General features: G+C 57.2%; 1 protein-coding gene across 6 annotated transcripts; it reads left to right on the top strand.

The window, feature by feature from the left end:
• GGT5 (gamma-glutamyltransferase 5) lies at nucleotides 1-27,105 on the top strand. Of its 6 annotated transcripts, none has more exons than XM_020977609.2 (15): nucleotides 126-242; nucleotides 1,288-1,427; nucleotides 2,152-2,355; nucleotides 9,733-9,863; nucleotides 10,576-10,671; nucleotides 12,069-12,261; nucleotides 14,422-14,579; nucleotides 15,670-15,816; nucleotides 17,858-17,994; nucleotides 18,724-18,920; nucleotides 19,408-19,452; nucleotides 21,351-21,457; nucleotides 25,550-25,668; nucleotides 26,124-26,234; nucleotides 26,460-27,105. In XM_020977609.2, the coding sequence occupies exons 1-15, from the start codon at nucleotides 240-242 to the stop codon at nucleotides 26,607-26,609; spliced, it is 1,938 nt and encodes a 645-aa protein (XP_020833268.1). In that variant the 5' UTR covers nucleotides 126-239; the 3' UTR covers nucleotides 26,610-27,105. The 6 variants fall into 6 exon arrangements, with proteins under 6 accessions (XP_078008021.1, XP_020833268.1, XP_078008017.1 ...); XM_078151891.1 differs by having other exon boundaries at nucleotides 225-242; nucleotides 2,170-2,355; XM_078151893.1 differs by lacking the exon at nucleotides 19,408-19,452 and having other exon boundaries at nucleotides 225-242.

Below are 27,105 nucleotides of genomic sequence, written 5' to 3' on the forward strand. Positions count from 1 at the left end.
GATCCTGATCCTGTCTCTCAGGGGGTCACCGATCCCTCCCAGCTTGGGTCATTGGCAAATTGTAGGAGCCTGCCCTCCGCCTTTGTCTAAGCCATTGACACAGAGGTTAAATAGCCCAGGACCAGGCACCAATCCCTGGGGCACTCCGCTGGAGACCTCCTCACTCAGCTCACCAGCATGAACTCCTGCCCTTCAGGCTGAGCTATGCATTACGCCCCACCGCCATCTTCTCCACAAGAATGGTAGGAGAACCCTTAGCAAAACTGTCTCTGGTCTCGCCAAAGCAAGAGCCACCATGCTCCCGCATCTGCTGGGTTGTTAACCGTATCAAAAACGGAAACGCGTGTAGGGCAGCCTGGGCCTCACCCTTCCTGCTGGCCCACAGCCCTCCCCAGCGCTTCCTTCTTTCTCCTCAGGGCCTCCTCCATTCCCAAGTCTCCAAGTACAGGGAGGGAATCCAGTGTGCTGGTCTCAGGGCCAGGGCACCTGCCCCTTCCCAGCTGGGTTACCTTGGGCTGTGTCAGCTCCCCTGTGAATTCAGGGTGTTGGACTGCATGGGCCCTGAGGCCCCTTCCGGTTCAGCACCCACAGTCCCCAGCAGCCCCAACCCACCAGCAGCAGCAGCAGTTGTATCACTGGCCCTTGTGCCCGGGGCAGGGCTGGAGCTGGGCAGATACAGACCAAGTGAACTAGTGCGTGACCTCCCTCCCTCTGGGGGGGTGGCAGGGAGGGGGTACAGGATGATGGGGGTGGGAAGGGGAGGATGGGCAGGGACCCCGAGCTGGATTCTCTCAAACCACTGACATTCCAGAGGGGGACACCGAGGCGGCCCACAGAGGGGCTGGCTTCCCTGGCTTCCTACCCTCCACAGAAAGCCCTTCCCCCTTTCTGATGCTACCGATCCCCCATTCCTCCTGCCTTTAGCTTGTCAGTGGAGGGCTGTTTGCACACCATCTCCCCCATCAGATGGTGAGCTCCTCTGAGCCAGAGGCTGCCTCGAGCCTCTCTTTGTGTCCCTAGGGCTTAGCACCATGCCTGGCACACAGTAGGCACTTCACAAATGTTTACTGACTGACTGACCTGCCCAAAGTTACACAGAGCCGGGGGGCCCATGAGGGGGCAGCCAGGAAAGGCCCCCAGCTGGGTGGAAGGTTGGGATGGGGGAAGCTCATGGTCAGGCAGGGGCGGGGGGGAGGAGTGGTTAAAACGCCCAGGGTTGGTGGTGGCTGCTGGCCAGCAGAGTATGGGAGGGGAACAGCCACCAAAGCCTTCCCTCTGCCCGCCCAGAGCTGGGGCTGCACCCTAGGGAAGCTGGAGACAGGATGCAGAAGGGGAAACAGCCTCTGCCAGCCACCGCTGCTGCTGCTGCTGCTGCTGCTGCCACTGCTGCTGCCACTGCTGCTGCTCCCAGGCAGCCTCCCAGGCAGGTACCACAGACGGGGGGCCTGGCTCCTGGGGGCTAGAGGAGGAGGGGGAGGAGGAAGAGGAAAAGGAGGAGGGAGAGAGGGAGGAGGAGGAGGAGGAGGGAGAGAGGGAGGAGAGGAGGGAGAGGAGGAGTGAGAGAGGGAGGAAGAGGAGGAAGAAAAGGAGGAGGAGGAGGGAGAGAGGGAGGAGGAGGAGGGAGAGAGGGAGGAGGAAGAGGAGGAAGAAGAGAGGGAGGAGGGAGAGAGGGAGGAGGAGGAAGAGGAGGAAGAAAAGAGGGAGAGGAGGAGGAGGAGGAGGAGGAGGAAGAGGAGGAGGAGGGAGATGAGGAGGAGAAGAGAGGAGGAAGAGGAGGGAGAGAGAGGGAGAAGGAGGAGAGAGAGGAGAGGAGGAGGAAGAGGAGGAGGAAGAGAGGGAGGAGGAGGAGGGAGAGAGGGAGGAGGAGGAGGAAGAGGAGGAAGAAGAGAGGGAGGAGGAGGAGGGAGAGAGGGAGGAGGAAGAGGAAGAGGAGGAGGAGGGAGAGAGGGAGGAGGAGGGAGAGAAGGAGGATGAGGAGGAAGGAGAGAGGGAGGAGGAGGAGGGACAGAAGGAGGATGAGGAGGAAGAGAGGGAAGAGGAGGAAGAAGAGGAGGAGGAGGGAGAGAGGGAGGAGGAGGAGGAGAAGCGGGGCGGGGGGAGTGCCGCTGGAGCTCAGATCCTCAGATCCTCCCTACTCGCTTTTCACCCCAGCTCTATCCTTGCAGGAAGTCCGTCCGCCCTGGCTATGGCCAAGGTTGGGGTTCGCACGGCCTGCGTCATACTGCTAGCCTTGGCAATCCTGGTAGCCATCATTGTCCTTGCCAGCACTCTGGCCCTGCGCAGCACGTGCCCAGAGAGAAGCTACCCCACCGCGGCTGTAGCAGCAGACAGCAAGCGCTGCTCGGACATCGGCAGGTGAGTGTGAGCTGACTCCAGAGGACGAAGGCTGGGTCCTGGGGTCATTCAGGACTGGCTGCTCAGCTTGGTGTCCACTCTCAGGTGTCTGGGCTCTCTCAGGACCAATGTCCAAGTTTGCTCAGGGCTGGGGTCTGGTTCGGTCAGGACTAGTATCTGGGCTTGGGCTCATTCAAGGGCAGGAGCAAGCCCATGGCCGTGCCCACTGCCCAGCCGGAACCTTGGGTCTCCTCAGCCTAGCTTGGCAACACAGACACTCCCACTTGCCAGCAGCCAGTGGGCAACTCGGGTGGGTGGTGGTCTGTAGGACCCCCTCACCAAGACCAGGGCAAAGAATGAGAAAGACTCATCAGAAAGGAAAGGGCCTAACATCATTTGTCTGACAAGAGGCCGCTTCTGGGTCCAGGGACCCCGGGCCTGACAGCCCAGAGCATGGAACGTCTCAGGAGTTTGGTTTCATTCACTTCATTTCAAGCAGCTCACACATCCCAGAGCTGAAGCCCCACCCCAGCCTCTTCCCTGAGCTCCTGGCACACATCGCCAGGTGCCCGTGGTGTCCCAGGGCACATCAAACACAGCGTGCAGAGAGCAGGAAGGCTTCAGCCAGTTCCCTCCCCCACTCCACTCTCTTCCCTCTGTCAGGGGCACTCCCACCCCCCCCCCCCGGTCACCCAGCTTCATGACCCTGATGTCATCCCCACCCTTCCCATGGCCAAGCCCTTTCCTGTCTAGCTTCCCATCTCTCCTACATACAGGGGGTTCCCTCTGCTCCCACAGCCACCTCTAGCCAGGATCAGTGCAATGACCTGTCCCAACTGGCCTCCCTGACTTAAGCCTCCATCCAGCTGCCAGGCATCCTCCTAAAACACTGGCATTACTGGGGCAGCTAGGTGGCGCAGTGGATAGAGCACCGGCCCTGAAGTCAAGAGGACCTGAGTTCAAATCTGGCCTCATACCAAACACTTGACACTTACTAGCCATGTGACCCTGGGCAAGTCACTTAACCCCAATTGCCTAAAAGCAAAAACAAAAACAAAAACAAAAACAAAAAAACCCACTGGCATTCCCGAGAGGCCTCTCGGATCCAACGCAGCCACCTGCCCTGCTCTCCCTGGCATTGGGGGGAGCTCAGGCACTGTTCTTGGGGCACGCTGGGTCACCAGCTGGAGCCCGGCTGAGGGACTTTCAAGGAAAGCCCAATGGCCGAGGACACGAGGATAAGCTTGTCTCTCCATCACCTGCCGGGGTCTGGCTGCTGCTTCAGTCACTATTTCCAGTGGGGACTCAGGCCAGGTCCCCAGCTTCCTTTGCCCACTCTAATCCGGGCACAGGCTCTGACATCAGCAGCCTCCACGACAGAGAGCAGAGGACCGGAAGAACAGGAGGGAACTTCAGCCGCATCCAGCCCCTCTGTCCCTGACCGCCAAGCCCCTCGAGAGCGGGCCTGGTGAGAGGACACCCCGCCTCAGTGTGGAGGCCTCCAGGGTCAGACAGCCTGGTCTGCCCTGGGACAGTGCTCAGGGTGGGCCTGGCAGAACCAGGCTAGCCCCTCCAACTTGGGGCTGCCTGAAGACAGCTCTCCTGTCGCTCCTTCAGGCTAAACACGCCCATTTTCTCCAATTGCTCCTCATTGGGCATGAATTCAAGCCCTCCCCATCCTAGTCACCTCCTCTGGACTCAACCATGGGGCCCAAAACTGACCCCAGTGCTCCAGAAAAGGCCTGAGGAGGGAAAAGGACAGAGGCACCTTCCCCTCCCTCTTTCTGGGAACTCTCCCCTCCTAGTGCAGCCCAAGAATGGATTCGTTGTTTTTGCTGCCCAACCCAGGGCTGAACTTGCAGTCCACAAAGACCCCAGGATCTTCTTCAGATCAGCTGCTGTCTATTCATATTTCATCTCCCTCATCTAATATTTGTGAAGGTGACTTTTTGAACCCATGTGTAAAGTTTTACATTTATCCCTATCAAAGCATCTTCTTGTAGATTCAGTCCAAGCCTCTGGCTTGACAGGATCTTTTTGAATACTACTAACCCCTCCCCCCTGGACCAGCACATTTGATGAGTTAAACAGCACAGGGCCAGGCACAGATCCCTGGGACCCTCCCCTAGACACCTGCTTCCACAGTGACAGGACAGTTTCTTGATTCCTACCTGCGGCCAGCTCCTAAGCCCTCTCTGTCCTAGCGTCTCCCCCACACCTCTCCATCCCTTCCGGCTCACCCAGGAAAGACTCGGTCAGATGCCTCGGGCAAACCAGGGCTGACCTGTCCAGAACCCTCCCCCTGCTCCCTCTTTTCTGAGCCCCTGCTCCATAAGGCAGGTCACACAGCTGATGAAGAGAAAGAGTCCCTCACTGATTCTGAGTCTTGTTTGCCGAGGCTGAGATATTTGCCTGCTGGCCTGGCAGGGAAGGACTTCTCCAGATGGTTGGTGTCAGGTAGCCCCAAAGGAGCTGCCCTGGGGGTCTCCTTCTGCTCCCTTTGACAGGCTGGTTCTGGGAGGCGAGAATGTCATTTTACAGCTGGGTAAACTGAGGCTCAAGTGGGAAAATGGCTTGGACAAGGACATACAAAGAATTTATGCCAGCTCTCTGAGGGCGTGTGTGTGTGTGTGTGTGTGTGTGTGTGTGTGTTTGAATTCGGGATCTCCCCCGCCCCACCACTAGCTGTGTGGGCTGTGTGGCAGGGCCTCAGTTTTCTCAGCTATGAAATGAGGGGGTGGGCCTTGTGCCCTAAATCTCAGACTGTGCCCTGCCCCTCAGCTCCATCCCCAGGGACCCCCACCAGCAGACCTGGCCTTGGAGGTGGGCTGCGGCCATGGGGGGGCAGGGAGGGGCAGAGCAGAATCGCTGGGCTGGGCAGTTGGGCTGCTGGCTTCCAACTTCCCCCCTCGGCTCCCTCAGACACCAGGAGGCTGGACCTGGGACCCAGGACTCCCGGCCACCAGCTCCAGGGGAGGGGAGATCCTGCGTGTCTAGCCTGAGGCAGCTGTGGTGGTTGGCGTCTGTTGCTTGCGGCAGCAGCATTGTGTTCCTCGTTCCCACACCAGGCACTTAATGGGGGGTGGGCTCTTAGAAAGGCCGCAGAACAGCCCCCGGCTTAGGGAAGGCCCCAAGGCGATGATGCCCACTATGGAAAGAGGAACCGTTCTTATCAGTCTTGTGAGGCAGCACCAGTTCTCCAGTCTGGAGGAAGGCCCGCCTCTGGCTGCATGACCCTGCTTCTGTAAAATGGGGGTAGCTTAGTGCCCCCGCTGCCTGACATCGTATTTGTAGTGCCTTGCAACCTTGAGGTAGTGTGTGCGAGTACTAACTGCTATTAAGTTAGAGCCATGTCTCATCTGCGGCCTCCCAGCCTGGCAGACTCCTCTCCCATCCCCATGCCACCTCCTCCTGGGAGCCCTCTGGGACTGACTGACTGACTGGCCAGGGCAGGGCTGCTGGCTCTGCCCTGCCCTGCCCTCGCCCTCCCTTGGCTTTCTGCCAGCTGGCCCCAGGCCTGTGAAGATGGGGTATCCCTGGACATTCAAAGGTGGTTTCCAGTCCTCCCCTGATTTAGGATCAGCCACAGCCAGAGACTGTAAAGTACCTGGAGACAGCTCAACCTAGTCCCCTCTCAGTGACCCCATTGTTTCCTCTGTCAGTGGCGGGCACAAGCCAGGGCTATGGGGGTGAGGCTTGGGGGCAGCTCCCTCCCCTCACACAACCTGGGGACCTTTGGGATGCCCTGCACCCTGACGGTCAGTTCAGCTAGTGTTTGCGGTACTGTTGGGCCTTGGAGAGTCTCATGACCTACCCCGTTCCCATCTCTGTCTCTGTCTCTCTGTCTCCCTCTCTCTCTCTCTGTCTCCCTCCCTCTCTCTCTCTCTCTCTCTCTCTCTCTCTCTTTCTCTCTCACACACACACACACACACACAGCGCACTCACACACATTCAATGCACACACATGCGCACGCACACTCACACACACACACACACACACACTCACACACCCCATCACCATCACCATCTTGTGTCCTGGGCTAGCATCATCTCAGCCTCCCCATCCAACGCTCCTGGACCACTTGGTGTGGACTCCAGGGCAGCCTCCAGCGGCAGCCATGGCCTCGCTGGCTCCTCAGCCACTACGTTGGGAGATGCGTGCTTGGCCCCCTCCAGAGGGCCACCGGGACAGCCTAATGCCTGCATTGCTCACCTACACTGCGTGGTCTGGTGTGGGGAAAAGGCGGAATGCCTCCCCACATAATGAAATGGGGGTCTATACCTGTCTATAGTCGTCAGCTCTTTTCTCACTCTGAATGGCTGCCTCTCTCTCCTCCCCACACATGCCAGCCTCAGACTCTCTAGCCTTCAGCACCCCCCCCACCCCGTGGAGCTCTCTTCCTCCAGCCTCTCCCAAAGCTAACTCTTCCCACTCACCTTCCCAAGGGGATTCTCAGGCTCCAAGACTGTGGGAAAGAAATGGGGGAGTGGGGGACAATGTGTGGCCGGGCCAGAGGATGGGGGGGGCAGGGAAGCACAGAGAAGGCAGCTTTCCTGCCCAGTTCCCCAGGCCACTAGGATTCACAATAGCCAACGACCCCGGGCACCTCTCGTGGTCACCACAGGCAGAGCCTTAGGCCGCGGCACCCAGCAGTTGGCGCAGTCCCAGCCAGGGAGCTCACCAGTCTGGCGCCAGCAGGAAGCCTCAGGGAAACCTGGGTGGCTGCCCACCCCCCAGCAGGGAGAAAAGGGAGCTCTGAGCCTCTAAGTGCCATCCAGCATCAGCATGTCCCTGCCCCATCTTTCCTGAATCATATCACTATCACCCTGAACCAACTGCCCTAGTCAGAGGGTGGGGCCAGACAAGCAGAGGCAGAGCATCTCATCCAGACTGCACCTCCATCCATGGCAGGCAGCCGTCCTGTCTCTGTTGACAGCAAAGTCACTCCCTCAAGAAGGCAGCCATCCCATTTGTTGAGTGAGTGAATGAATAAGTGGATAAAAGTATGAGCGAGTGAGTGAATGAATGAATGAGCACGTGAATGAATGAATGAATGTGAGTGAATGAATGAATGAATGAATGAGTGAGTGAGTGGATGAATGAATGAGTGAATGAGTGAGTGAGTGAAGACGCGTTTCTTTGGTACTTCTGAGTGCCAGGCTCTGGGCTGTCTCTGTCCAGAAAGAGCCAGCGCTCCAAGGTGACCCCGGGGGAGGTTTCAGCAGAGTCTCGTGGAAAGGTCCCATGGTCCTGAGGGTGCAGTAGCAGAGCATGAGGCCCCATCTTGTCTTAGTGTTGTTTCCACTGATGACGTGGAGGAGGATGCCTAACGTTTATATGGCACCTCCATGTGCCAGGCACCGTGCTAAGCATTTCACGCTTATCTCATGTCATCCTCATGATAACTCCAGGAGGGACGTGCTATTGTCTTCCCCATTTTAGAGATGAGGACACTGAGGAAAACAGAGGTTAAGTGACCTGCCCAGGGTCATACAGCTAGTTAGTGTCTGGGGCCCCACAGTATGTGGAGCTTGGCACCTGGAGTCCGGAAGACCTGAGTTCTATTTCTCTCTCAGACACTAACTAGCTGGGGACCAGACGAGTCACTTCATCTTCATCTGCCTCTGTCTCCTCTTCCGTAAAATGGGGACAATAAGCAGAGCTCCCTCCCAGGAAGATGATGTTTGTAAAGTGCTCTGCCAACCTTAAAGTGGTCTGTCAAGGTGAAGATGAGGATTTAGGGAAGGGCTGGATGAGGCAGCCTCTGAGGGACCTTTGCACCTCACCTCCCTAGACTGGGGAGGGATGCCGGTGGTCACCTGGTCCATCTCCTTCTTTTTCGCAGAGCTTAAATGACCCACCCATGGTCGCACAGATCTTTGAAACGGACCTTAGCCTCTCTGGCCTCAGTTTCCTCATCTGTAAAATAGGGGTTGGATCAGACAGTTTGGAGCTCCCTCTAACACTAGCCTGGGCTCCCCAGTGCTGTTTCCTTCCAGCTTTGCCCTCTCAGTGTTGAGAAGTCATCCTTCCTGGACTTTCCTGTGGGTCAGACAGAAATCAGATCAGCTCCCTGGCCTCTCCTTTCACCTTCCCCTGAGGCAGGGAGGGGATGAGGCCAGCACCCTGCCCTTGTACTTTGAGTCCAGGTTCCCCTACGCAGAGGTGAGCTAGGGCCCAAGAATGTCCTGAGGAAAGTCTTGGCTATTTCCCTGGCCCAAGCTGAGCTCTCCATAGAGAAGGCTGGAGGGAGACAGAATTCTGGATGGTACACGTCTTAGGACAGCCTTGTTCTGGATAGTGGAGGTCCAGATGAGCGAGGCTAGTCCATGGGAGCCTAACTTCCACCAGCAGCTTGGGTCTCCAAAGCTCAGCTCTGGCTACATCTCCCTTCAGGACTCCTTCCTCAAAGTGCCACATACTATCTTCTCTCTGTCCAGGTGGGATCTCCCACACCCAGAGAAGGTTGGCCCCTGGAAGGCAAGGCCTAGCACACACTAGGTGCTTAGAGCACTGGACTTGAAGACAGGAAGACCCAAGTTCAAATCCCACGTCAGATACTTCTGCATTGTGTGACCCTGCACAACCCCAACTCTGTGCCTCAGTGTCCTCATCTGTAAAATGGGGATAATACTAGCTCTTGAGGCACGGAGTTGGTGTGAGGACTGACAAGATTACACATTTAAGAGCTTTGGAAAACTTTGAGCTCTGTATCAATGTATAACCACCTTCTCTCCCTGCCCCCAGCCCCGTTATTCCTGGCCAAACCAAACAGGAGTGACCCCTCCTCACCACACCTGAACTCAGCCCTGAGCTTTCTCTTCTCCGGGATGGCCACCACCACTACTTCTTCTGGGCACTCCTCACCTGACCTAGACTCCCAGACCTGCTCCTGCTTGGCTGGACTCCTAAGCCAGGCTCAGGGCCCTGGTACCTGGCACTTCCCAACGACAAAGGCGTCACTCACCAAAGGGTATCTCCCACATAGAAGAGGGCTGAGTTGTTCAGCCATGTCTGACTTTTCCTGACCCCGTCTGGGGTTTTATTGGCAGAGACACTGGAGGGATTGGCCACTTCCTTCTCCAGCTTATTTTACAGATTAAGAAACTGAGGCAGACAGGGTGAAGTGACTTGGCCAGGGTCACACAGCTATTCCGTGTCTGTAGTCAGATTTGAACTCACGAAGATGAGTTTTCCCGACTCCAGGCCCAGCGCTCCATTTGCTGCACCCCCAAGAGCATCCTGGAGAATGAAGCCCATTGGGCCTTGGGAATCCTTGCTAACAATAAGGCTGGAGGAGGCGATGGGTCCAGCAGAGCCCGTGGCCTTGCCTCTCGTGATTAGCCTAGGCCATGTCCCCGCGGCTGCTGCTGACAGCTTCTCTCGACCTCCCCCAGGGATATACTGAAGCAAGCTGGCTCCCCAGTGGATGCGGCCATCGCTGCCCTGGTCTGCACCTCGGTCATCCATCCTCAGAGCATGGGCCTGGGAGGTGGGGTCATCTTCACCATCTATAATGCCAGCACAGGTAGTGTGTCCCCTGCCTGCCCTGGGCTGTGGTCCTCCCCTGCCCAAGCCCCCAGTCCTCTGGCCTGATCCTGAGGCTCCCTCACTGCGTTGGCCATTCTGGCCCTCGGTAGACAGGGTAAGGGCATGGAAGGAGCCCTGGGCTGCCCCTCCCTCCTCCTTCTCTGGGATCAGTTTCCTCTTCCGTAAAATAAGGGAAGGGAGAGACTGGTAGATCCTTGCCTGCCCTGGATCCCAGACCCTTTCAAAGAACCTGGAGAGCCAGTGTGGAAGGATGAGGCTGAAATCACTGAACCTCTGAGGGCCCTCTGAGAGGAAGGGGTGCCACCAGCAACAGTAGAGAGGCTCCATACGCCAATTACATTAGAGCTAATAGCGAATGCCCACTGTCTTGGGGTGGGGGCGGGGAGAGATGGGGAGAAAATGTGGAACTCAAAATCTTGTGGAAGAGAATGCTGGAAACTAAAAATAAATTAATTAATTTAAAAAAGGTAATGGCGACATGGGGTGTTGGGGGGCTTTTTATCTGATCCCACCTCCCTTCAATTCCTTCACGGCCAGCAGGGGGCAGAGGGGGTCACGGCCCTGGGGGGAGAAGGCGTCTCTGGCCCGGAGGGTGGCAGGGTCCCTCTAGGGCTGTCTGGCCCCAGTGGGGGCCACAGTGGGTGAAAGGGTGGGGGTTAGGGGAAGGCTGACAGTCTGTATTTCTCCAGGAGAGGTAGAAGTGATCAACGCTCGGGAAACCGTGCCCAAGACCATCCCCCTGACTCTGCAGGAGTTCTGTAAGACAGATAAGCTGCCGGGGAAAGGTGAGGTCTGTCAGGCACCCAAAGAGGCCCTCTTCCCTTCCCTGGGCTTCAGCAGGGCCCCAACATGGGGGTGGGGCCTGTCAGGAGGAAGAGGAGGATGGTAATGTCCATATCTGTGATGCCTCAAGTTGTCAGGTGCAATGATTATCCCATTTTACAAATAGGGAAACTAAGTCCAGGAGGTGCCCAGTTACACAGTTCAAGGTAGAATTCCAACCCAGGCCTCCCGACTTCTCTGGCCTCAGCTCCCTGCCTGTGTGACCACCTGTGGCCTCTGAGATCAGCGTGAAGGTGTGGGGCCCTACGGGACAAGCTCCCAGTCTGGAGCTGCATGGGGCACTTCCCTTTCTGGGAAGGTTCTCTGAATGTCCTCCTGGGTCCTCAGTGACTTCCCCACCTGTTCTGGCTCCCAGCTGTTCTGGAGGAGATGGAGAGAAATGGGGTGAGAGGTGGCTGCCCAGACAGGAATGGCCAGTATCTATGCCAGGTCCGGCAGCACGGAAGGTCTCCTGTGGAGTGCCACAGAGATCTGTGCTTGGCCCTGGGGGGCTCACCAAAGGCAGGGAGGACATAGTTGCCTGATCTGCAGATAACAAATCAGGGAGGGGTGGCTGACACAGTGAGGATTCCAAAAGATCCTGGAGTCTATCAGATCACAAACTTTCATTTGGGTACAAAAAGTCAACATCCCAATAAGGCATGGGGGAGACCCAGTTAGGCAGCAGAGCTGGGGGTCTGAGAGGACCACAAGCTCCTTAGGAGTCAGCATGAAAGCTGATGCCATCTTGGGCTGTGTGGGAAGGGGCAGAGCTTCCGGGACTAGGCAGGGGACAATGTCCCTGTGCTCTGCCCTGTAAGCCCACACCGAAACGCTTGGACTCAGTTCCAGGTGCTACAGCTTAGGAAGAGCATGTTTGAGCTGGCATGGCTCCAGAGGAGGGCCACCAGGATGGGAAGGTCCATGCAGAGTCCACATGAGAAGAGCATTGGTTGAAGGAAGCAGGCTTGTTTGGCCTGGAGACTGGGGGGGAGGTAGGCAGGGGCAGGGCATGGTGGCTATTTCAGGCATTAGAAAGGTTGGCCCCAGTGGGCAGAGCCAGGAACTACCACGAGGCTGAACCTCCTACTTATGGGAGCTATCCCAGAGTGGAATGGGCTGACTCTGATAGGTAGTGAGCTCCCCATCCCTGGCAGTGTCCAAGCAGCAATTGGACAGCTCCTTGCTGAGTATGTTGTGGAGTGGTTTTCAGGTCTGGGCTGGCCTCCATGCCTCCCCTATCCCACTCAGACATGGAAAATCCTGTGAATCCCCCCTTTCTGGATTGGCAGGCATTTGGGCCTGCTGGCTCTCCCCTCCTCCCCCCGCGGTCTCCCACACTCAGCTGTTTTTCACACAGGGGCCTATTGGATTGGAGTCCCAGGAGAGCTCCGAGGTTACCAGCTAGCACACCAGCGCCATGGTCGCTTGCCATGGGCCCAGCTGTTCAAGCCCACCATCCGCCTCCTCCAGGAAGGCCTCCGAGTCTCCAAGGTCCTGAACTTGTTCCTCAACAGCTCTCTTTCCTATGCCATATATAGCTCCTCTCTTCGGTGAGCAGAACGGGGGATGGGGCGGGGGTCACAGAAGGTCCAAGCCCCTCATTTGCAGATGAGGAAACTGAGGCACCCCAGAGAGGCGGGTTGGGGGCAGCAAGATCAGCCATCTCCTTCCTCAGGGTCTCTCTCTAGCAACCTCGGGCCACAGAATGTGCTACCAGCCCCACCGGCCCCAGGCTGATGCTCATGCTTGAGGCTTGCGTCTCTGGCCTCTCAAGGCTTCCCACTCGCACCCCTATGGAGACTGGAGCTCCTGCAGCGGTCCCCTCCCAGGGTCTGCAAGTGAGCAAAGCCCGGGCACAGGATGAATGGTGGCAGAGCTCTGACTTCTGTCTCTCCTTTGTCCCCACCTGCCCCTCGCTTTAGATGCCCGCCAGACACCCCGGGGACTGATCAGCTCTAGGTGGGAGCTGCCGAGTGGGCGTCACCAGGGATGGCCACTAGGAGACATTCTGGGGCAGAGAGTGCAGTGTGCCTCAGCTTGGGTGTCAGTGGAGCAAAAACAGGGAGCTGCCTGTGCTAACTGGGGGCAAGGAGCATGGGTATTGTGGGTCATGCAAGTCCCTGCAGCAAGAGAGCCAGTAGCTAACAGTGGGCAGAGAATCAGCTTGAACCCAGGGAGAGGCAGATGGCGGCCTCACAAGATGCCTGTGTGCAGGACACTGTCCTAGTAGTTGGAGGAGACCCAAAATGTGGAGAAATTGAGGCCCCTGACCCTCCCCACCATGCCTACAGTCTCACGGGGGTGAGGGACAGAGGAACACACTGGGAGTCTTAGCAGGAGATGAGTACATTGGAGAGGGGAAAACAGCACTGGTGTGGCCTGAGGGGACACTGGGCAGGCAGGGGAGGCTTCCTGATGGAGGCGTCATCTTTACCGGAATTTAGAGAATGGGCAGGCAAAGGATGCAGGCAAAGAGGGGAGAAGACAGCCCAGGTACAGGGAGCAGTTCCAGTGAGCTCCCAGAGGAGGCTGACAGCCAAGCTTGATTAGAGGCAGAGAGATTTCCCCTTTGGCTGAAGCAAAGAGGGCGGGGGGGGGGGAGGACATGAAATAAGGCTGGCAAGATGAGGGAGTGCCAGGAGAGATGAGGGGGCCCCAGGCAAGATGGGGGGGTGCAAGGCAAGATGGGGGGCACCAGGCAAGACGAGGGGGCGCCAGGCAAGATGGGGGGGTGCCAGGTAAGATGAGGTGGGAGGGATACATACATCAGTATGTAACAAGGAGCCTGCTATCGGCCAAAAGCTGGATTGGAGGGCAGAGGAAGGAGGTGGGAAAACCTCCTCTGGGCCAGAGAGTGGCTACAGGAGACTGCAGAGCCAGATTAGAGAAGATCTGGGAACAGACAGGACAGAACGAGAAGCTGGCAGCCAGGACAGATGGAAACAGGTCCAGAACCCAGGAGAGATGTCAGGGATGCAGATGCGACTCCTGGGGATCATCTGCAAACTGGTTGCAATAAGAGAGATAACCAAGGGAAAGGACCCCAGAAGAGATCTGGGGGCACCTATGCTGACAGCTTGAGGAGAAGATACAGATCTTACCTAGGAGACAGCAAAGGAGTGGGCAGAGAGGGAGGAGGAAACTCAGGAGAGGAGGTGCTAGCCTCAGAAGTGGAGGGAGGGGAATGACCAAAATGGGGAGGCCAGGTCAGCAATATCCTCACCTTTGAAGGGTGGAGGAGGAGGAGGAGGAAGAGGAAGAGGAAGGAGAGGAGGAGGAAGGAGGGAAGAGGAGGAGAAAGAGAAAGAGGAGGGAGGAGGGAAGAGGAGGAGAAGGAGGAAGAGGGAGGAGGAGGGAGCAGGGAGGGGGATGGAAGGGATTAGAAAGAGGAGGAAAGGGAAGAGGAAGGAAAGGAGGAAGAGGGGGAAGGAGGAGGCAGAGGAAGAGGAAAGAGGAGGAAGAGAAGGAGGAGGCAGCCAGCTGGAGGGGCCAACCTATCAGAATGGTTCTGGTAAGTATCACCCCCGTCCTTGGGACACCTGGCCCTGATGGGGTTGCGAGATGTGAGTTCCAGCCCAGGTTTTGCCAGTGAGTCACTGTGTGACCCTGGGCAGGTCACGTGCCCTCTTGGGGCTTCATTTCCCTCCCTGGCTTCTCTAGTGCCCTCTGTGCCCCTGACAACCAGGGGATGTTACCCTCTGCCTTCCTAGCCAGCTCTTCTTCAATGGGGAGAAGCCCTTGGCAGAAGGCGAGACTCTGCTATGGCCCGAGCTGGTACACACCCTGGGCAGTGTGGCCGAGAAGGGCGCTGATGAGTTCTACAAGGGCTCTCTAGCTGAGGATCTTCTGGCTGACCTCGCCAAGGAAGGTAGGCTTTGCTCCTCGCACCCTGACTCAAGGCCTCCTCGGTGCCCCCCAAACCAGGACCTCATGACTGGGACCGAGGGCCCCCCACCTCTTCCCAGGCTCCCTCTGCTGCCACCGGCTGCGTGTCCCCAGGAGGGCCCCACTTATATTCCCAAGACCTTCCCATGGAGGAAATTTCATCCTAGGATCTCAAAGCACCCAGGAGCATCCTAGTCCCTGGTCACCTTGGTTTGCAGGGTGTTTTCCTCTAGTAATCCAGAGAAAGAAGGAGGGCAAATATAATTAGTCCCATTTCACAGAAGAGGAAACAGACTCTGAGAAATTAGGTCCTTTGCCAGGGTCTCGGGAGCCGGCAGCCCGACCCCAACCAAGCCCAGCCTCCTGACCCATCTGGGGCTAATTCTGCCGCACCAGACACACGGCTGCTTCCATGCCTGCGCCAGGGTCCATCCTCAGTCTCAGCCCTACTGCTGACGCGTGCACGTGGGCGTGGGGCCGTGGCTGGGGCTCGAAGCCGGTCTGGGCAGGGCACCCGGGAGCACGAGAGACAGCCAGAGAAAGCCACTGTCTGGACAGCATCTGTGCTCCCTCTGGAGCTGCACGCTGCCCTTGGGGAGAGTGTGCTTTGAGATCCTAGAATGAAAGGCGCTCGGGAAGGTGATGGGCGGTGTCCCGCGGCCCCGCCAGGGGGCCTTGCTCCCTCCCGCCTGATTCCTGGCCTTTCCTCACCTGGTGGAGAGGGAGGGAGAGTGATGCTGGGAAGGCAGGAGGTCGGTCAGTCAGTCAGTCAACAAGCATTTAAGTGCCTACTGCGCGTGTGTGCCAGGCCTGCAGAGGGGGCTGAGCTGTCACTCAGCGGCCGGCCACGACGGCATTGGGAGAGGAAGAGGAGCTGCGGCTTTGCGGGGCGCGGTCCTCCTCGGGGGAGGGTGTGCAGGGGGCAGGGTCAGTTGGAGGAAGGCTGGGTATAGAGACTCCCAGATGAGGGCTCAGGGGGTTCGGAGGAGATCCAGGGCTGGCTGAGACGGGTGATGGGGGCCCTAGAAGTGACCCTTCTGCCTCCTGCCCCCCCGCCCGCCCCCCCCACTCAGGAAGCGTACTGACCAAGGAGGATCTGGCCAGCTTCCAGGCCGAGTTGGTCAAGCCTCTGACCCTGAGCCTGGGGGACTACACTCTGTACTCGCCCCCACCCCCCGCTGGAGGAGCCATTCTCGGCTTTGTCCTCAATGTGCTCAAAGGTGAGCAGGGCAGGGGGGCAGGGGAAGGCGAGGCTCAGGTGTCCACCTGCCTGGCTGCTCCACCTGCCCTGGAGAGGGTAAGCCCCCTGAGGGCGGGGCAGTCTGGGAGGACTGAGCTGGGAGCGGGGAGCGGCGGAAGGGTGTGCAGGGAGAGGAGGGGGCGGAGGAAGGTGGGGCTCAGCCTTGGCTCAGTCTTTGCTCGGTAAAGGGGAGGGGGCGGAGACAGGAGGAAGGCGGGGCTCACAGGCCTCCACTCCCCCCCGGGCTTCCTCCCCCTCCCCCCTTCCCGGCCGCCTCCCTCCTCCGCCCCCATTTTTGCTCCCACGGAGGCTGAAGCGGAGGCTCACACTTGGCTGCCAGACCAGATGCTCCCAGATGCCCTTTGCCATGAAGGCCACTGCTGGAGGGGATATGAGACATGGAGAGGAGGAGAGAGTGAGGGGTGATGTCTAGGGGTGGTGAGACACAGAGAAGGGAGAACAGGGACCTCCAGGCAGTGCAGCAGATAGGGGGCACGCTGGACCTGGAGCCAGGAAGACAGAGTTCCAGTCCAGCCTCAGACACTAACGGTGTGACCCTGGAAAAGACCCTCAGTTTCCTCATCTGCTAAACGGGGATGATAATAACAGTGCCTCCCTCACAGAGTTGTCCTGAGGACCAAAGGAGATGTATGTGGAAAGGGCTTAAAGCCTGGCATGTAGTAGGTGCTCAGTAAGCGCTCGCTGCCTTCTCCCATCCACCTCCATTATCTCAGTGAAGCTCGAGGTGAAGTCCTAGGGAAAGGTTTGTCAGGATCTGCAGTGGGTTAGAGCCTTAATGAGGAAGGCAGAGAGACCTGGAGGAATGAGTCAACAAGCATTTATTAACCTCCTACTGTGTGCCAGGCACAATGCTAAGCACACAAAAAGGCCAGAAGGGCCCTGCTCACAATCTATACAAGCAAGCTCCATGCAGGATAAAGGAATTAGTGAACACAGGGAAGGCCCTGGGGTTTGGAGGGGCTGGGGAGGCTTCCTGGAGGTGGTGGGATTGTAGCTGGGACTTACAGGAAGCCAGGGCAATCAGCGGTGGGAGCGGTCCACCACACGGCACAGGCGGAGAGAGACAGCAGTGGGATGCAGTCATCTCAGGCACTGGAGAGGAGGAAGGTGTTAGAAGATTGGAAAGGGAGGAGGGGGTGGATATGGAGGACCCTGAATGCCAAACTAAGCATTTTGTATTTGATCCTGGAGGTGATAGGGAGGCACTGGAGTTATTGAGTTGGGGCAGTGACATGGTGAGACCTGGGCTTTAGGGAAATCACTTTTGTGGGTGAAGGGGGAGAGACTGAGGCAGGCAGACACCCCCCCACACTCCCCAGCAGCTATTGCAATAGTCCAGGCATGAGGAAATGAGGGTCTGCACCAGGGTGAGGGCAGTGTCAGAGGAGATAAGGAAAGGTAGTGAGCACCCTGTCACTGGAGGTATTCAAGAGGCTTGTTGTAGGGGGCTAGATTCCTAATTCAGGATGAGCGGATCTAGATGGTCCCTGAGGTGTATCAGCGAGGCTCTGACTGAAGGATGCATGCCTAAATGAGGCTTGAACCCATAAAAATAACTCTCATTTCCAAAGCTCTTGGAGGGTTGTTACCCAGCGCCGGCCTTGTGAGGGAGGTAGGGACAGGACTGAGATCTCCATTTTCCAGCTGAAGTCATTCATCCAATGTCCCACTCATGCAGCAAGACCTGGACCTTGGTGACTCTCCACTTGGCATTTTCAGGGCACCCTCTTCTGTCTCCTAAGGGCCTCCCTCCCCTGCGCCCCTGCTCACAGGAGGACCTTAGGGAGTGGAGGGCGAGGGGCAGGAGCAGATGTCAGGGCTGACCAGGCAGCTCACCCGGGATGGGCACAGTTCCCCGAATGGCCACAAGGTGGCGGTGGAAGCTGGTGCATGGTCCCAGCGCTGGGAGGAGGCTGGCAATCCCAGGAACTCCCGTGGCCCAGCCTGGCCCATCCTGGCAGCCCGGGGGCACCAGCGCCATCCTCTCCCTCCTCCTGCAGGCTTCCACTTCCCCCAGGACTCCCTGGCCCAGCTCCAGGGGAAGGTCAGCACTTACCACCGGGTGGTGGAGACCCTGAAGTTTGCCAATGGGCTGAAGTGGAAGCTGAGGGATCCTCGGAGCTGCCCAGGGTGCCCGGTGAGGAGATGGAGCAGGGGCCAGGAGGGTGGTCCTGGAGCCCTACCTGCAGCACCAAACCCGATTTTACAGAGGGGGAAGTTGAGGCTCAGGATGCACAGGGACTTGCCCGAGGTCACACTGAGAATGGAGCCCTGAAGCTCCAAGCCGGTTCCCTGTGACCTCTTCCTGAGAAGAGGAAAGAGAGGACAGTGTCTCTGAAGAGGCTGGGACTGTCAAGGTCTCCTCTGTGCCCTCGGGTCCCAGGACCATGGCCCTGCTGGAGGCCAGGGCTCCAGAATGTCTCCAGCTGGGGGGCTGTCTATCACTGGCCACCCCTGTGGGAGTGTCTGTGGTCCTGAGCCTGGGCCATGCGGGATTTGAACCCAGAACACACACCTGTCGCTATGGTCATTCTCACAGAGTGCTCCAGAGGGGGAGGGAGCCCTGGGGCTGTACTCAGTGGACCTGGGTTTGAGCCTTTGCTGTCAAAGAATGGGTTGACCCCATAAAGGTCCCTAACTTGGTGAGCCTGGCTGAAGCCCACTCTCCCACTTACTCAGACCAGCGGGAATGTTCCTTTGTTACGTGAGGCTTCCTCCCAGTGTGACTTTGGGCATGGGCTTGCCCCTCCCTGGGCTGCCTTAGTCTTCTGGTCTGTAAAGTATGTGTGTGGGGCGCTCTGATCCCCTCTGGGGGGGCCTGAGACAAGGCTCCCAGCGCCTCAGCTGCCCCTCTGGCCCTGTGCAGGACGTGTACCTAGACCTGCTAACTGAGGAGTTGGCCCAGAAGGTCCGTGACTTGATCAGCCCCCAGGGCAACCACACCCCCAGCTACTACAACATCAGCTTTCCTAGCATGGCGGGGCAGGACACTGGTACCTCCCATGTAGCCATCCTAGGCCCGGATGGCAGTGCTGTGTCTGCCACCAGCACCATCAACACCCCGTGAGTACAAAAGGCCTGGCTAGGAAGGGGCAACCTCCTCGCGGCAGGAGGGGGAGGGCAGGGCTTGCAGGGATGAGGAAGGGGTTAGCCTTGGCCAGGCAGAAGGAGGGCTTCCCATTCTCTGAAACACGGGGGAAGGAGCAAAGGCTGGACGCAGGTATGTGACAGCTCGTGGGGTGGCACCACACTGGTCATTGCAAATCACCTTCCTGTGCAAGGACTCCCACACACACTCCTCCTCCCACCCTATGAGCCATGGGCTCTTCTCGAAGGCTTTGCTGCCACAGCCCTACAAAGCTGGAATGGCTGAGAACCAAGGCCCCTGGGAGCCCTTGTCTGGCCTATGAGCACCGTCCTGTCTTAAGGTCAGAGATCTCCCCAAGGACAAAGAGGGTTTGAGCCACAATCCACCAGAACTGGCTGGGGGATGGGTTGTGTGCTCTTCCTTTGCGTGGATGGAGAAACAACTGTGCTTCTAACTGTGCAGTGACTCAGGACAGAGTTCCCGTCTCAAGGACCTTCCATTGTCCAGGTGGGCTGGATGTGTGTCCACACAAGAAGGTATTTAGTAATATGGGCTCCTGGAAATCTGCAGGAGAGAAATCCAGCTTCCCTCAGATCAGGGCAGGCTTCCCATAGGAGGTGGCAGCCTGGAAGGGATGCCCAAGGCAGACGGACATGAGGAGGGTGGGCACTGCCCAAGGAGGCCCCTGGAAACAGCTGGGAGGCCGGTCAGGCCTGCATGTGCAGTGTGTGGAGGTAGGTGGGAGCCACAGCAACTCAAGATGAAGGTGCAGCTCATGTGCAGCTGGTAACATCAGCTGCTGGGTCAGGATGGTCAGTGGAGTGTGTGGCCAGCGGGAGAGCCGGAAGAAGCAGAGGACAGCAGGAGTCGCTCATGCATGATGGAAGAGGGACGGTCCCCGAGACGCTGAGCAGTGAAACGCCCACTTGTTATGGCTACCCGCTGGGCTGCAATCGTGGACAGAAGAACAGGGGCCCTGGAAGATTCCTGGGAAAGGTGGCAGTAGAGAGGGAAGGACCGAGGCCCGACTCTGCCTCGCGGCCAGGGCCCTCCAAAGAGAAGCATTCCTGCTTTGCGAAGGGGTCCCCTGCCCAACACCACTCACTGACATGGTCGCGAGACAAAGGACAGACAGAGTAGATCTCGGGTACCAGCACCCCTGAGGAAAGGCTCTCTCAGCCAGCCCCCAGAATTCTCTCCCCTTCCTGCTGCCCCATTAAGCTGATTCAAGGCAGACAAAGATGCCCCCCATGAGGATTAAGGCAGCAGATGCCCACGTTTAGCAAGACTAAGTTTCCTCCTTTCAGAAAGTCTGGGGCCCTCCCTGAAGGGGGCAGTTCAAGGAGGGCTGGGAGGATTCCGGGGAATCCAAACTTGAGACCAGGACTCTGGTCTCCCTGTAGCCTGCCACAGGTTCACGGGCCAATGGAAAGGATAGCGGCTTTGGGGTCCGAGGACCAGGCTGGAACCCAGCCTCTGCACTCGCTGCCCAATGGCCTGGGGCCCAGCTCTCAGCCTCTCCGAGTCTCTGTTCCCTCATCCGTAACAGGAGGGCACTGGGATGAGATGAACTCTAGGCTCCCTCCCATGTGACATTGTGGGACTCAACAAACAGCAGCCCAGGTGGGATGGGAGAGATGCTGTGCAACCAGGAGGACCCATGGTTAGGAGATGGAAGTAGAGGTCCTGCCCTCAGGGAGTTCCCACTCTGATCCAGAGGAGTACAGGTGGAGAGCTGAGGGGAAGGAAGGGTCCTGGGCCAAGGCAAGGCTGTGGGAGGCCCCCGGGACAAGTACAAGCTGAAGGTGGTCAAGCAAGAGGACCGACAAGCCCGATGGGAGGGCGAGTGAGATAAGAGCATGGCAGAGGGGCCCAGAAAGTCAGGGGAGTGAGCCGGGGCGGGCACCTGAGCTGGCCTTGGGGAAAGATTATGCCAGCTCTCCAGGTAGACAGTCACCTAGGACTGAAGCCATGCTGGCGCAGAGGAGGAACAAGGCAAGATTCCAGGAGGGAGGGAGCCCCAGTGGCTAGAGTGAGATCCATCCAAGGAGGCTGAATGAAGGAGGTGGCCCCCAGCCAGGACCCACGTCAAGGACTCTGGGCTGGGGGCAGCTAGGTGGCACAGTGGATAGAGCACTGGCCCTGGATTCAGGAGGACCTGAGTTCAAATCCAACCTCAGACGCATAACACTTACTAGCTGTGTGACCCTGAGCATGTCACTTAACCCCATTGCCTAACCAAAAAAAAAAAAAAGGACTCTGGGCAGGAGTCCCTGGCCTGGCTAAACACAGAAGTGGGCATAGAGGGGTGAGCCCAAGGTCAGACAGACTGAGGCCAGCTGCTCCAAGGGGATAAAGAAGCCCCCAGGAGGGCAAGGAGAGGGAGCCTGCTTCTGTCTCCCCAGGTTCGGTTCCATGGTGTATTCCCCAAAGACTGGCCTCATTCTCAACAACCAGCTACTAGACCTGTGCTGGAGGACAGCTCCAGGCTCCAGCCCGCTGCTGGGTCCAGGTAAGAGCAAGCATTTATGAAACGCCTACTGTGTGCGCAGGCAGGCGGCTAGAACCCTTCCCGGACCCCGAGGAGCCTGGGTGAGCCAAAGGAGCTCACCTGCCCACAAGTGTTTTACGCCTGGCTCTCTCAGCTCTCGAGGAATGAGCACGTTCCTTGGGGCACACATCGAGCCGCGGCCTCTCAGGGTCAGACTGAGGGTCTTCAGCTGATTTTTGCCTTCTAGAACGGACTGACCGATCCCCAGCTCTGCCAGCCCCGTAGTGGCGGGCCAGTCTTTCCACACCCCCTCCAACATTGCCTCTGGCCATCTGGTGTCACCTTTGCCCACTGGCTGGACGGGAGGCGAAACCTCAGGGCCAGTCAGAGTTACTTTTCTTATTCTTAGTGATTTGGGATAATCTCTCTTCTCGTGGCTAGCAATTCGCAGTTCTTCTCTTGAAACTGGCTCATTCCTATCCTTCTACCATTTAGTCACTGGGGAATGGGCCTCGGTCTTTTACATTTGTGCTAATTGCTCTTGTGTCTTAAATGCCAGACCCTCAATGAGACGCATATTTAAGTAAACGGAAGGGCGTCAACTCAGTCGCCCAACCTACTCCCCTAAAAGGAGCTACCTTTACCAAGTGAGAACACCTTTATCAAGCAAGGTCAGGCATGAAACTAGGTGCCTGTGAAGCCACAGGTTGAAGTGAAATGACCGTACAGGAAGTGTATCAGGGAGCCTCAGTCGGGCCCTGTGGGTCTTGGATAAAACAGCAAGCCACTTCCGAAGCTGGGCTTAGAGTATTTGGGGGTCAAGCCATCCTGGAGGAGACATCTGTCCAGCCAGCCTGAAGAGAAGGAATCCCTTCTGGGGAGATGTGGAGAAAAGAGATTCCATCTCTTCCCCAACCTTGATAACCTCCCAATGGCAGAAGACTTTGGACTTGCTACGGGCATCCCATTTACGTCCCCAAGCCACGAGGAAGGACTCCCCTCTTACCAGGAGAGAGGAGCTGCCCCATCGCCAGCCATGCCTGTGCTAGTGGTCTTGGCACATGCCGTTGCTGCCCACTGCTTTGCTGCTGTTTTGGACTCAGCCTGCCCATGGAAGGGGGGGGGTGGGGATGGCAGCCCCAGACCCTGTGCTGCAAAGGGGAGAGGTCCTCATCGTGTTACGCTTGCTAAGGTCCACGAGGGAGATTCTCCCCCTGGGCTTCTAGTTAATGGATAGCCTAGATTCCAGGGTCCAAGAGAGAGAGAATACGGCCCCTCAATTTTTCCTTTAAACTGTAACTCAACAGCACCGAGTTTTCCCCTGTGGCTCGGCGCGAGTGCAAGTCAGACTTTTGCCTCCTTGAATGCTTATGCAATATTTGTTCTGGGCCATCCCCGGGGGGAGGCTCAGAGCACCCCTACCTATGAAAATGGAGCAGTTTGCCCAGAGATAACTTCCAAATGTTCAGGTTTTGTCTTCACACTCTTAAGCAGACCTGGGAGGCTTGCCCAATTGTCCCATGCATTGAAGCAGCTTTCTTGCGCTCCTCATGGTCTACCAGTCTGTAGAATAAGGTTTGCCTGCTGGCTCAGGAGCCCACCCTAAGTACTTAACCCTTTTGGGGAGCCCCACACCTCTTGGAGGACTTTTCTGAGTATGTTTGTCCTTTTGAGGGGTGAGTTAGGAACTCCATTCAGGATCTTCTGGGAAGAATCGGAGGTGTCCTTGGCTCCCGGTGTAGACTCTGCTGACAGTCATCGCTATTCCTAGGACACTGCCAGGACACGCACGAGGGGGCCAAAGTCTTCTGACCTTTGGTACAAGGACCCAGAGGAAATGTGCTTGAATGTTGAAATGGCACAGGGACATGCCCAGTGTAGGACCGGCAGGTGGCGCAGCAGTGCACAGAGCACTGGGCTTGGAATGAAGAAGACTCATCTTCCTGAGTTCAAATCTGTCCTCAGACACTAGCTGTGTGACCCTGAGCAAGTCACTTCACCCTGTTTGCCTCAGTTTCTTCACCTGCAAAATGAGCTGAAGAAGGAAATGGCAAACCACTCCAGTATCTGTGCCAAGAAAACCCCAAATGGGGTCACAGAGTCGGACACACTGAAAAACAATTGAATGACAATAGAAAGGGATAACTAGAAATTTGGTCTGGACTCTGAGGCCCCCAAAAGCTATTCTGTGGTTTCATTCCCTGAGAGAATTATGGAAGAATTTTCCCTCAGGACAGTTTATCTTCTCCTCTGAAGGATAACAGGGTAATTTCCAGGAGATGCTACGTTGCCCATCCCTGTGGAGAGAGCTCCATATGGTGGAGACGCTCCAAGGGGCCAGGATTTTCTTCTGAGAAAGGAGATGTGATTTTCTTTTCCTTTTTTTTCTTTTCCATATTGTATTCAGGGTCAGAGAAGACTGTTTGCAACCCCCAAGACCAGCACTAACTGATCAGAATTTTGCAAAATTATCATTTGTTAAGTTGTATTGCCATGGACTGGGAAGAATGTGGAAGAATGTTAATTACCAAATGTGCCCTATAGACTTTTCCTGAAACTCTTTGGAACAAAACGCTAAGGAAGACAGTCCAAAAGCCCTAAATTTGCCTGGATCACTAAGGAGCTCTCTGGATCTGGGGCTGCCGCCAAGCTCACTCCAGCAGATTTGCTGAGGACAGCAAATAGTCAATGTCATGGATGAGGTAGGAGGAGAAAGTGTAAAGCTGAAGAGTTAGTGAATAATTGGGCCCCCATCCTACTTTATGAGGTGACAATATCCTTTCTGACTCAATCAATCAGAGGCATAACAAATCCTCAAGCCATTTGGAAGGAGGAAAAGTGTTACACACAGGAAGTATATGGGCATCCCTTAGAGACTCAGTCCCATCTTGTGGGGCTGGGGTTCAAGAGCAAGCTGGCTGGAAGACCAGGCACTGGTGTGGCAGAGACCCGCTTCAGCCCTTGCCTCCCCTGGCAAAGCCCCGGCAGGGTCTGTCTCCTCACCCTCCCCTCTTCTTTGGCCAGAGGATGACCACGAAAAGGTCAGAAGATTTTGGACATCTCATGGGGTCCTGGCAGCACTCTGGGAACAGCCAAGACAGTCTACACCAGGAGTCAAGGACAAGATGGCCATTGTCACTCCAAAGAGCCAGCAGGAAGCTATCCCATAGTGAAGAACTCTGGGATGACCCCGGGCTGGCAGAAAAGGCTTTCTCTCCAACCAGGAGCTGTGCGCTTTACCTCCTTTGCCTTCTGAGCTCCCTGGACTCTGTCTGTACTTGTCGGAGAGTGCATCCCGAACTTTGAGATGTTCTTGGACGTGTGGAAGACCTGTCTCTAAAAGCTAATTAAATCCGGCTAGCTCCTGGATAGCAGCTGATCGCCAAGAGGGAGGCCCCCTGCTGGGAGCCTGCCAGCCGGAGCAGCAGAACACCTCCAGCCCTCGGGATTGCCCCGAGGACCCGAAGGCAGGAGGAGGTCCCTCCCTGTCCTGCATTCTGCAATCCTGCCAAGCTCTCCTTGGCTCTTTTTCTCACCCAAGACGCTCCATCGCCCGTGTCTTTCCGTCTGTCTCATAAGCAGCTCAAGCAGAATCTTCTCTCCCTGAGCTCCTACTAAGCACCAGACAAAATGAAGAGAAGTGGATGAGTCCCTGGCACTATGCAGAGTCCTTCCACTGAGGGAAGGGAGGTAGAAAGAAATCAAATGCCGGCACAGGGTGCCCCAAATGGAGCCAGTCATGTTCTCCCCACACCCACTTTGGATGAAAGACCCAGTTTCTTCAGCAGGGTCCCAGTTAGCAGCAGCAGCATCTGCAGCAGAGGGGTGAGCTCTCAGCCGAAGGCAGACACCCCAGCTGCCCACGATTCACAGTGCTTTGGACCCAAGTCAGCAGGACGGCTTTGTCTTTGATTGCAGGGCTCCCCTCCCCCCCTGTGGAGACTGCAGAGGACAGATTTTGATACCTTGGGCCATCAGAGCCGGTCTGCTGGCATTCCCCCTTAGGGAAGGAAGCTCCTGAGAAACCCCTCTGGTCTTCTCTTCCTGGGGAAAGGGGGATTCTGAGAGGCCAAGGAGGGCTTGCTGGTCAGTGAGATAGAATCTCTCTGTCAGTTCCAGGGGAAAGGCCCCCCTCTTCCATGGTGCCATCCATCTTGATCTCCAAAGATCAGAAGTCCAAGCTGGTGATTGGGGGCTCTGGAGGGCAATTAATCCTTCCAGCCACAGCCTTGGTGAGTGAGTCAGCCACGCTTATCTCCTCTGTCCTCCCTGACAGCCTGGGCACTGAGCCCCACGCCATGCCCATGCCTATCCCCAGGCAGCCTAGAGGTGGCAGGCCACATGCTGGAGTTAGAGGGGCCCCGGTTCCTCCCCATGTGTCTGCTCAACCCCAGCCCTACCCCTTGCCTCACCTGCCCAAGGCACGCAGCTCTCCTTAGCCCAGATTCCTGGTGCCCACTGATGAGGGTCTGGTGTCCAATGCTGGGACGGGTTAGCTGGGTTTGGGTCCTGGCGCTGCTGTGGCCCGCCTGAGTGGGCCCAAGGGCCTCTCCAGCTAGACCACTGGCAGCACAGGCCTGCCTTGCCCAGTGTGTGGTACCTGTGCCCAGCAGCTGTGGCCCTGCACCTGGTCTCTTGGCCAGTGTCCACAGCCTCCATCACGGCAGCCACTCCCTCCTGTCCCCAGGCCATCATGAACAATCTGTGGTTTGGTCTGGACCTTCATGAAGCCATCAAGGCCAAAATTCTCCACGTGAGTCCCACAACCAAGGTTCAGTTTGAGCAAGGCTTCGACAAGGTGAGTCTCCAGGACCCCAGCCCTGCCCCCCCCACTGAGCCCCTCGCTGGGCCTTGGCTTCCCTGGGGTGCCACCCCCCAAGTGTCCTGGAGTGCCCCCCGGACTACCCTCGTCCCCAGGTAGCTGCCAGGGTGGAGAAGGGGACCTGCTCATGGACATGGGAGGGAGGAGGGTATCTAGCAGCCCTCAGGCCAGGTCTTTCCTGCCCACTGCCTCCTGCTGCAGGAGGTCCAGAATGAGCTCATTAACTGTGGACATGAATATAAAAAAAAACACTTCTGGCTGAACGTGGTCCAAGCTGTGGCCAGAGACAAGCTGGGCTGCATCTACGCCGAATCAGATGACAGGAAGCAAGGGGAGGCAGCTGGCTACTGAGCCCGGGCTAGACCCTAGCCATGCCCAGCTGGCCAGTTCATCCACATCAGAGTCGCCCGGCCCACTGGGCAGCGAGAAGCCAGCAGTGGCCACCAGAGGTCACGGAGCTTCCCTGCGGCTGCCTGTCCCCCCAGCTCAGGAGCCACGGGACCATTGCCCGCGCTGGATTTTTAGAGAAGGATAAGAAAGGAGGGTGATGATGACCCATCCCTGCGTGTCCTCGGGACCTTGGGCTATCAGAAATGGGCCAATGAAGTCCAAGCTTCCAGAATGACTTGGTGAAGACCAGCCTGGGCTAAATCTGGGAGGCTTCCCCTCAGGGGGCTGCCACTCTCAGAGATCAGGGACAGTGATCTGGGTCAAAGCAGGCAGGCCATGCCTGGGAGGCTGCAGATTTGTCATATATATACAAGCCCATACCCCAACCTGGGGGAGGAGACTTTCCGTCTATCTACTCAGCCATCAACATTGATTAAATACCACTCTTTGTTGTTAA

Source organism: Phascolarctos cinereus, unplaced genomic scaffold, assembly GCF_003287225.1.
Source record: "Phascolarctos cinereus isolate Bilbo 61053 unplaced genomic scaffold, phaCin_HiC Scaffold_4;HRSCAF=312, whole genome shotgun sequence".
Classification (NCBI taxonomy): domain Eukaryota; kingdom Metazoa; phylum Chordata; class Mammalia; order Diprotodontia; family Phascolarctidae; genus Phascolarctos; species Phascolarctos cinereus.

What these genes read in the sequence shown, in the direction of transcription:
- GGT5 (XM_020977609.2), top strand. An exon ending in AGATAAGCTGCCGGGGAAAG is followed by an intron (nt 10,672 to 12,068) that starts GTGAGGTCTGTC and finishes TTTTTCACACAG; the next exon opens with GGGCCTATTGGATTGGAGTC. An exon ending in GGCTGACCTCGCCAAGGAAG is followed by an intron (nt 14,580 to 15,669) that starts GTAGGCTTTGCT and finishes CCCCCCACTCAG; the next exon opens with GAAGCGTACTGACCAAGGAG.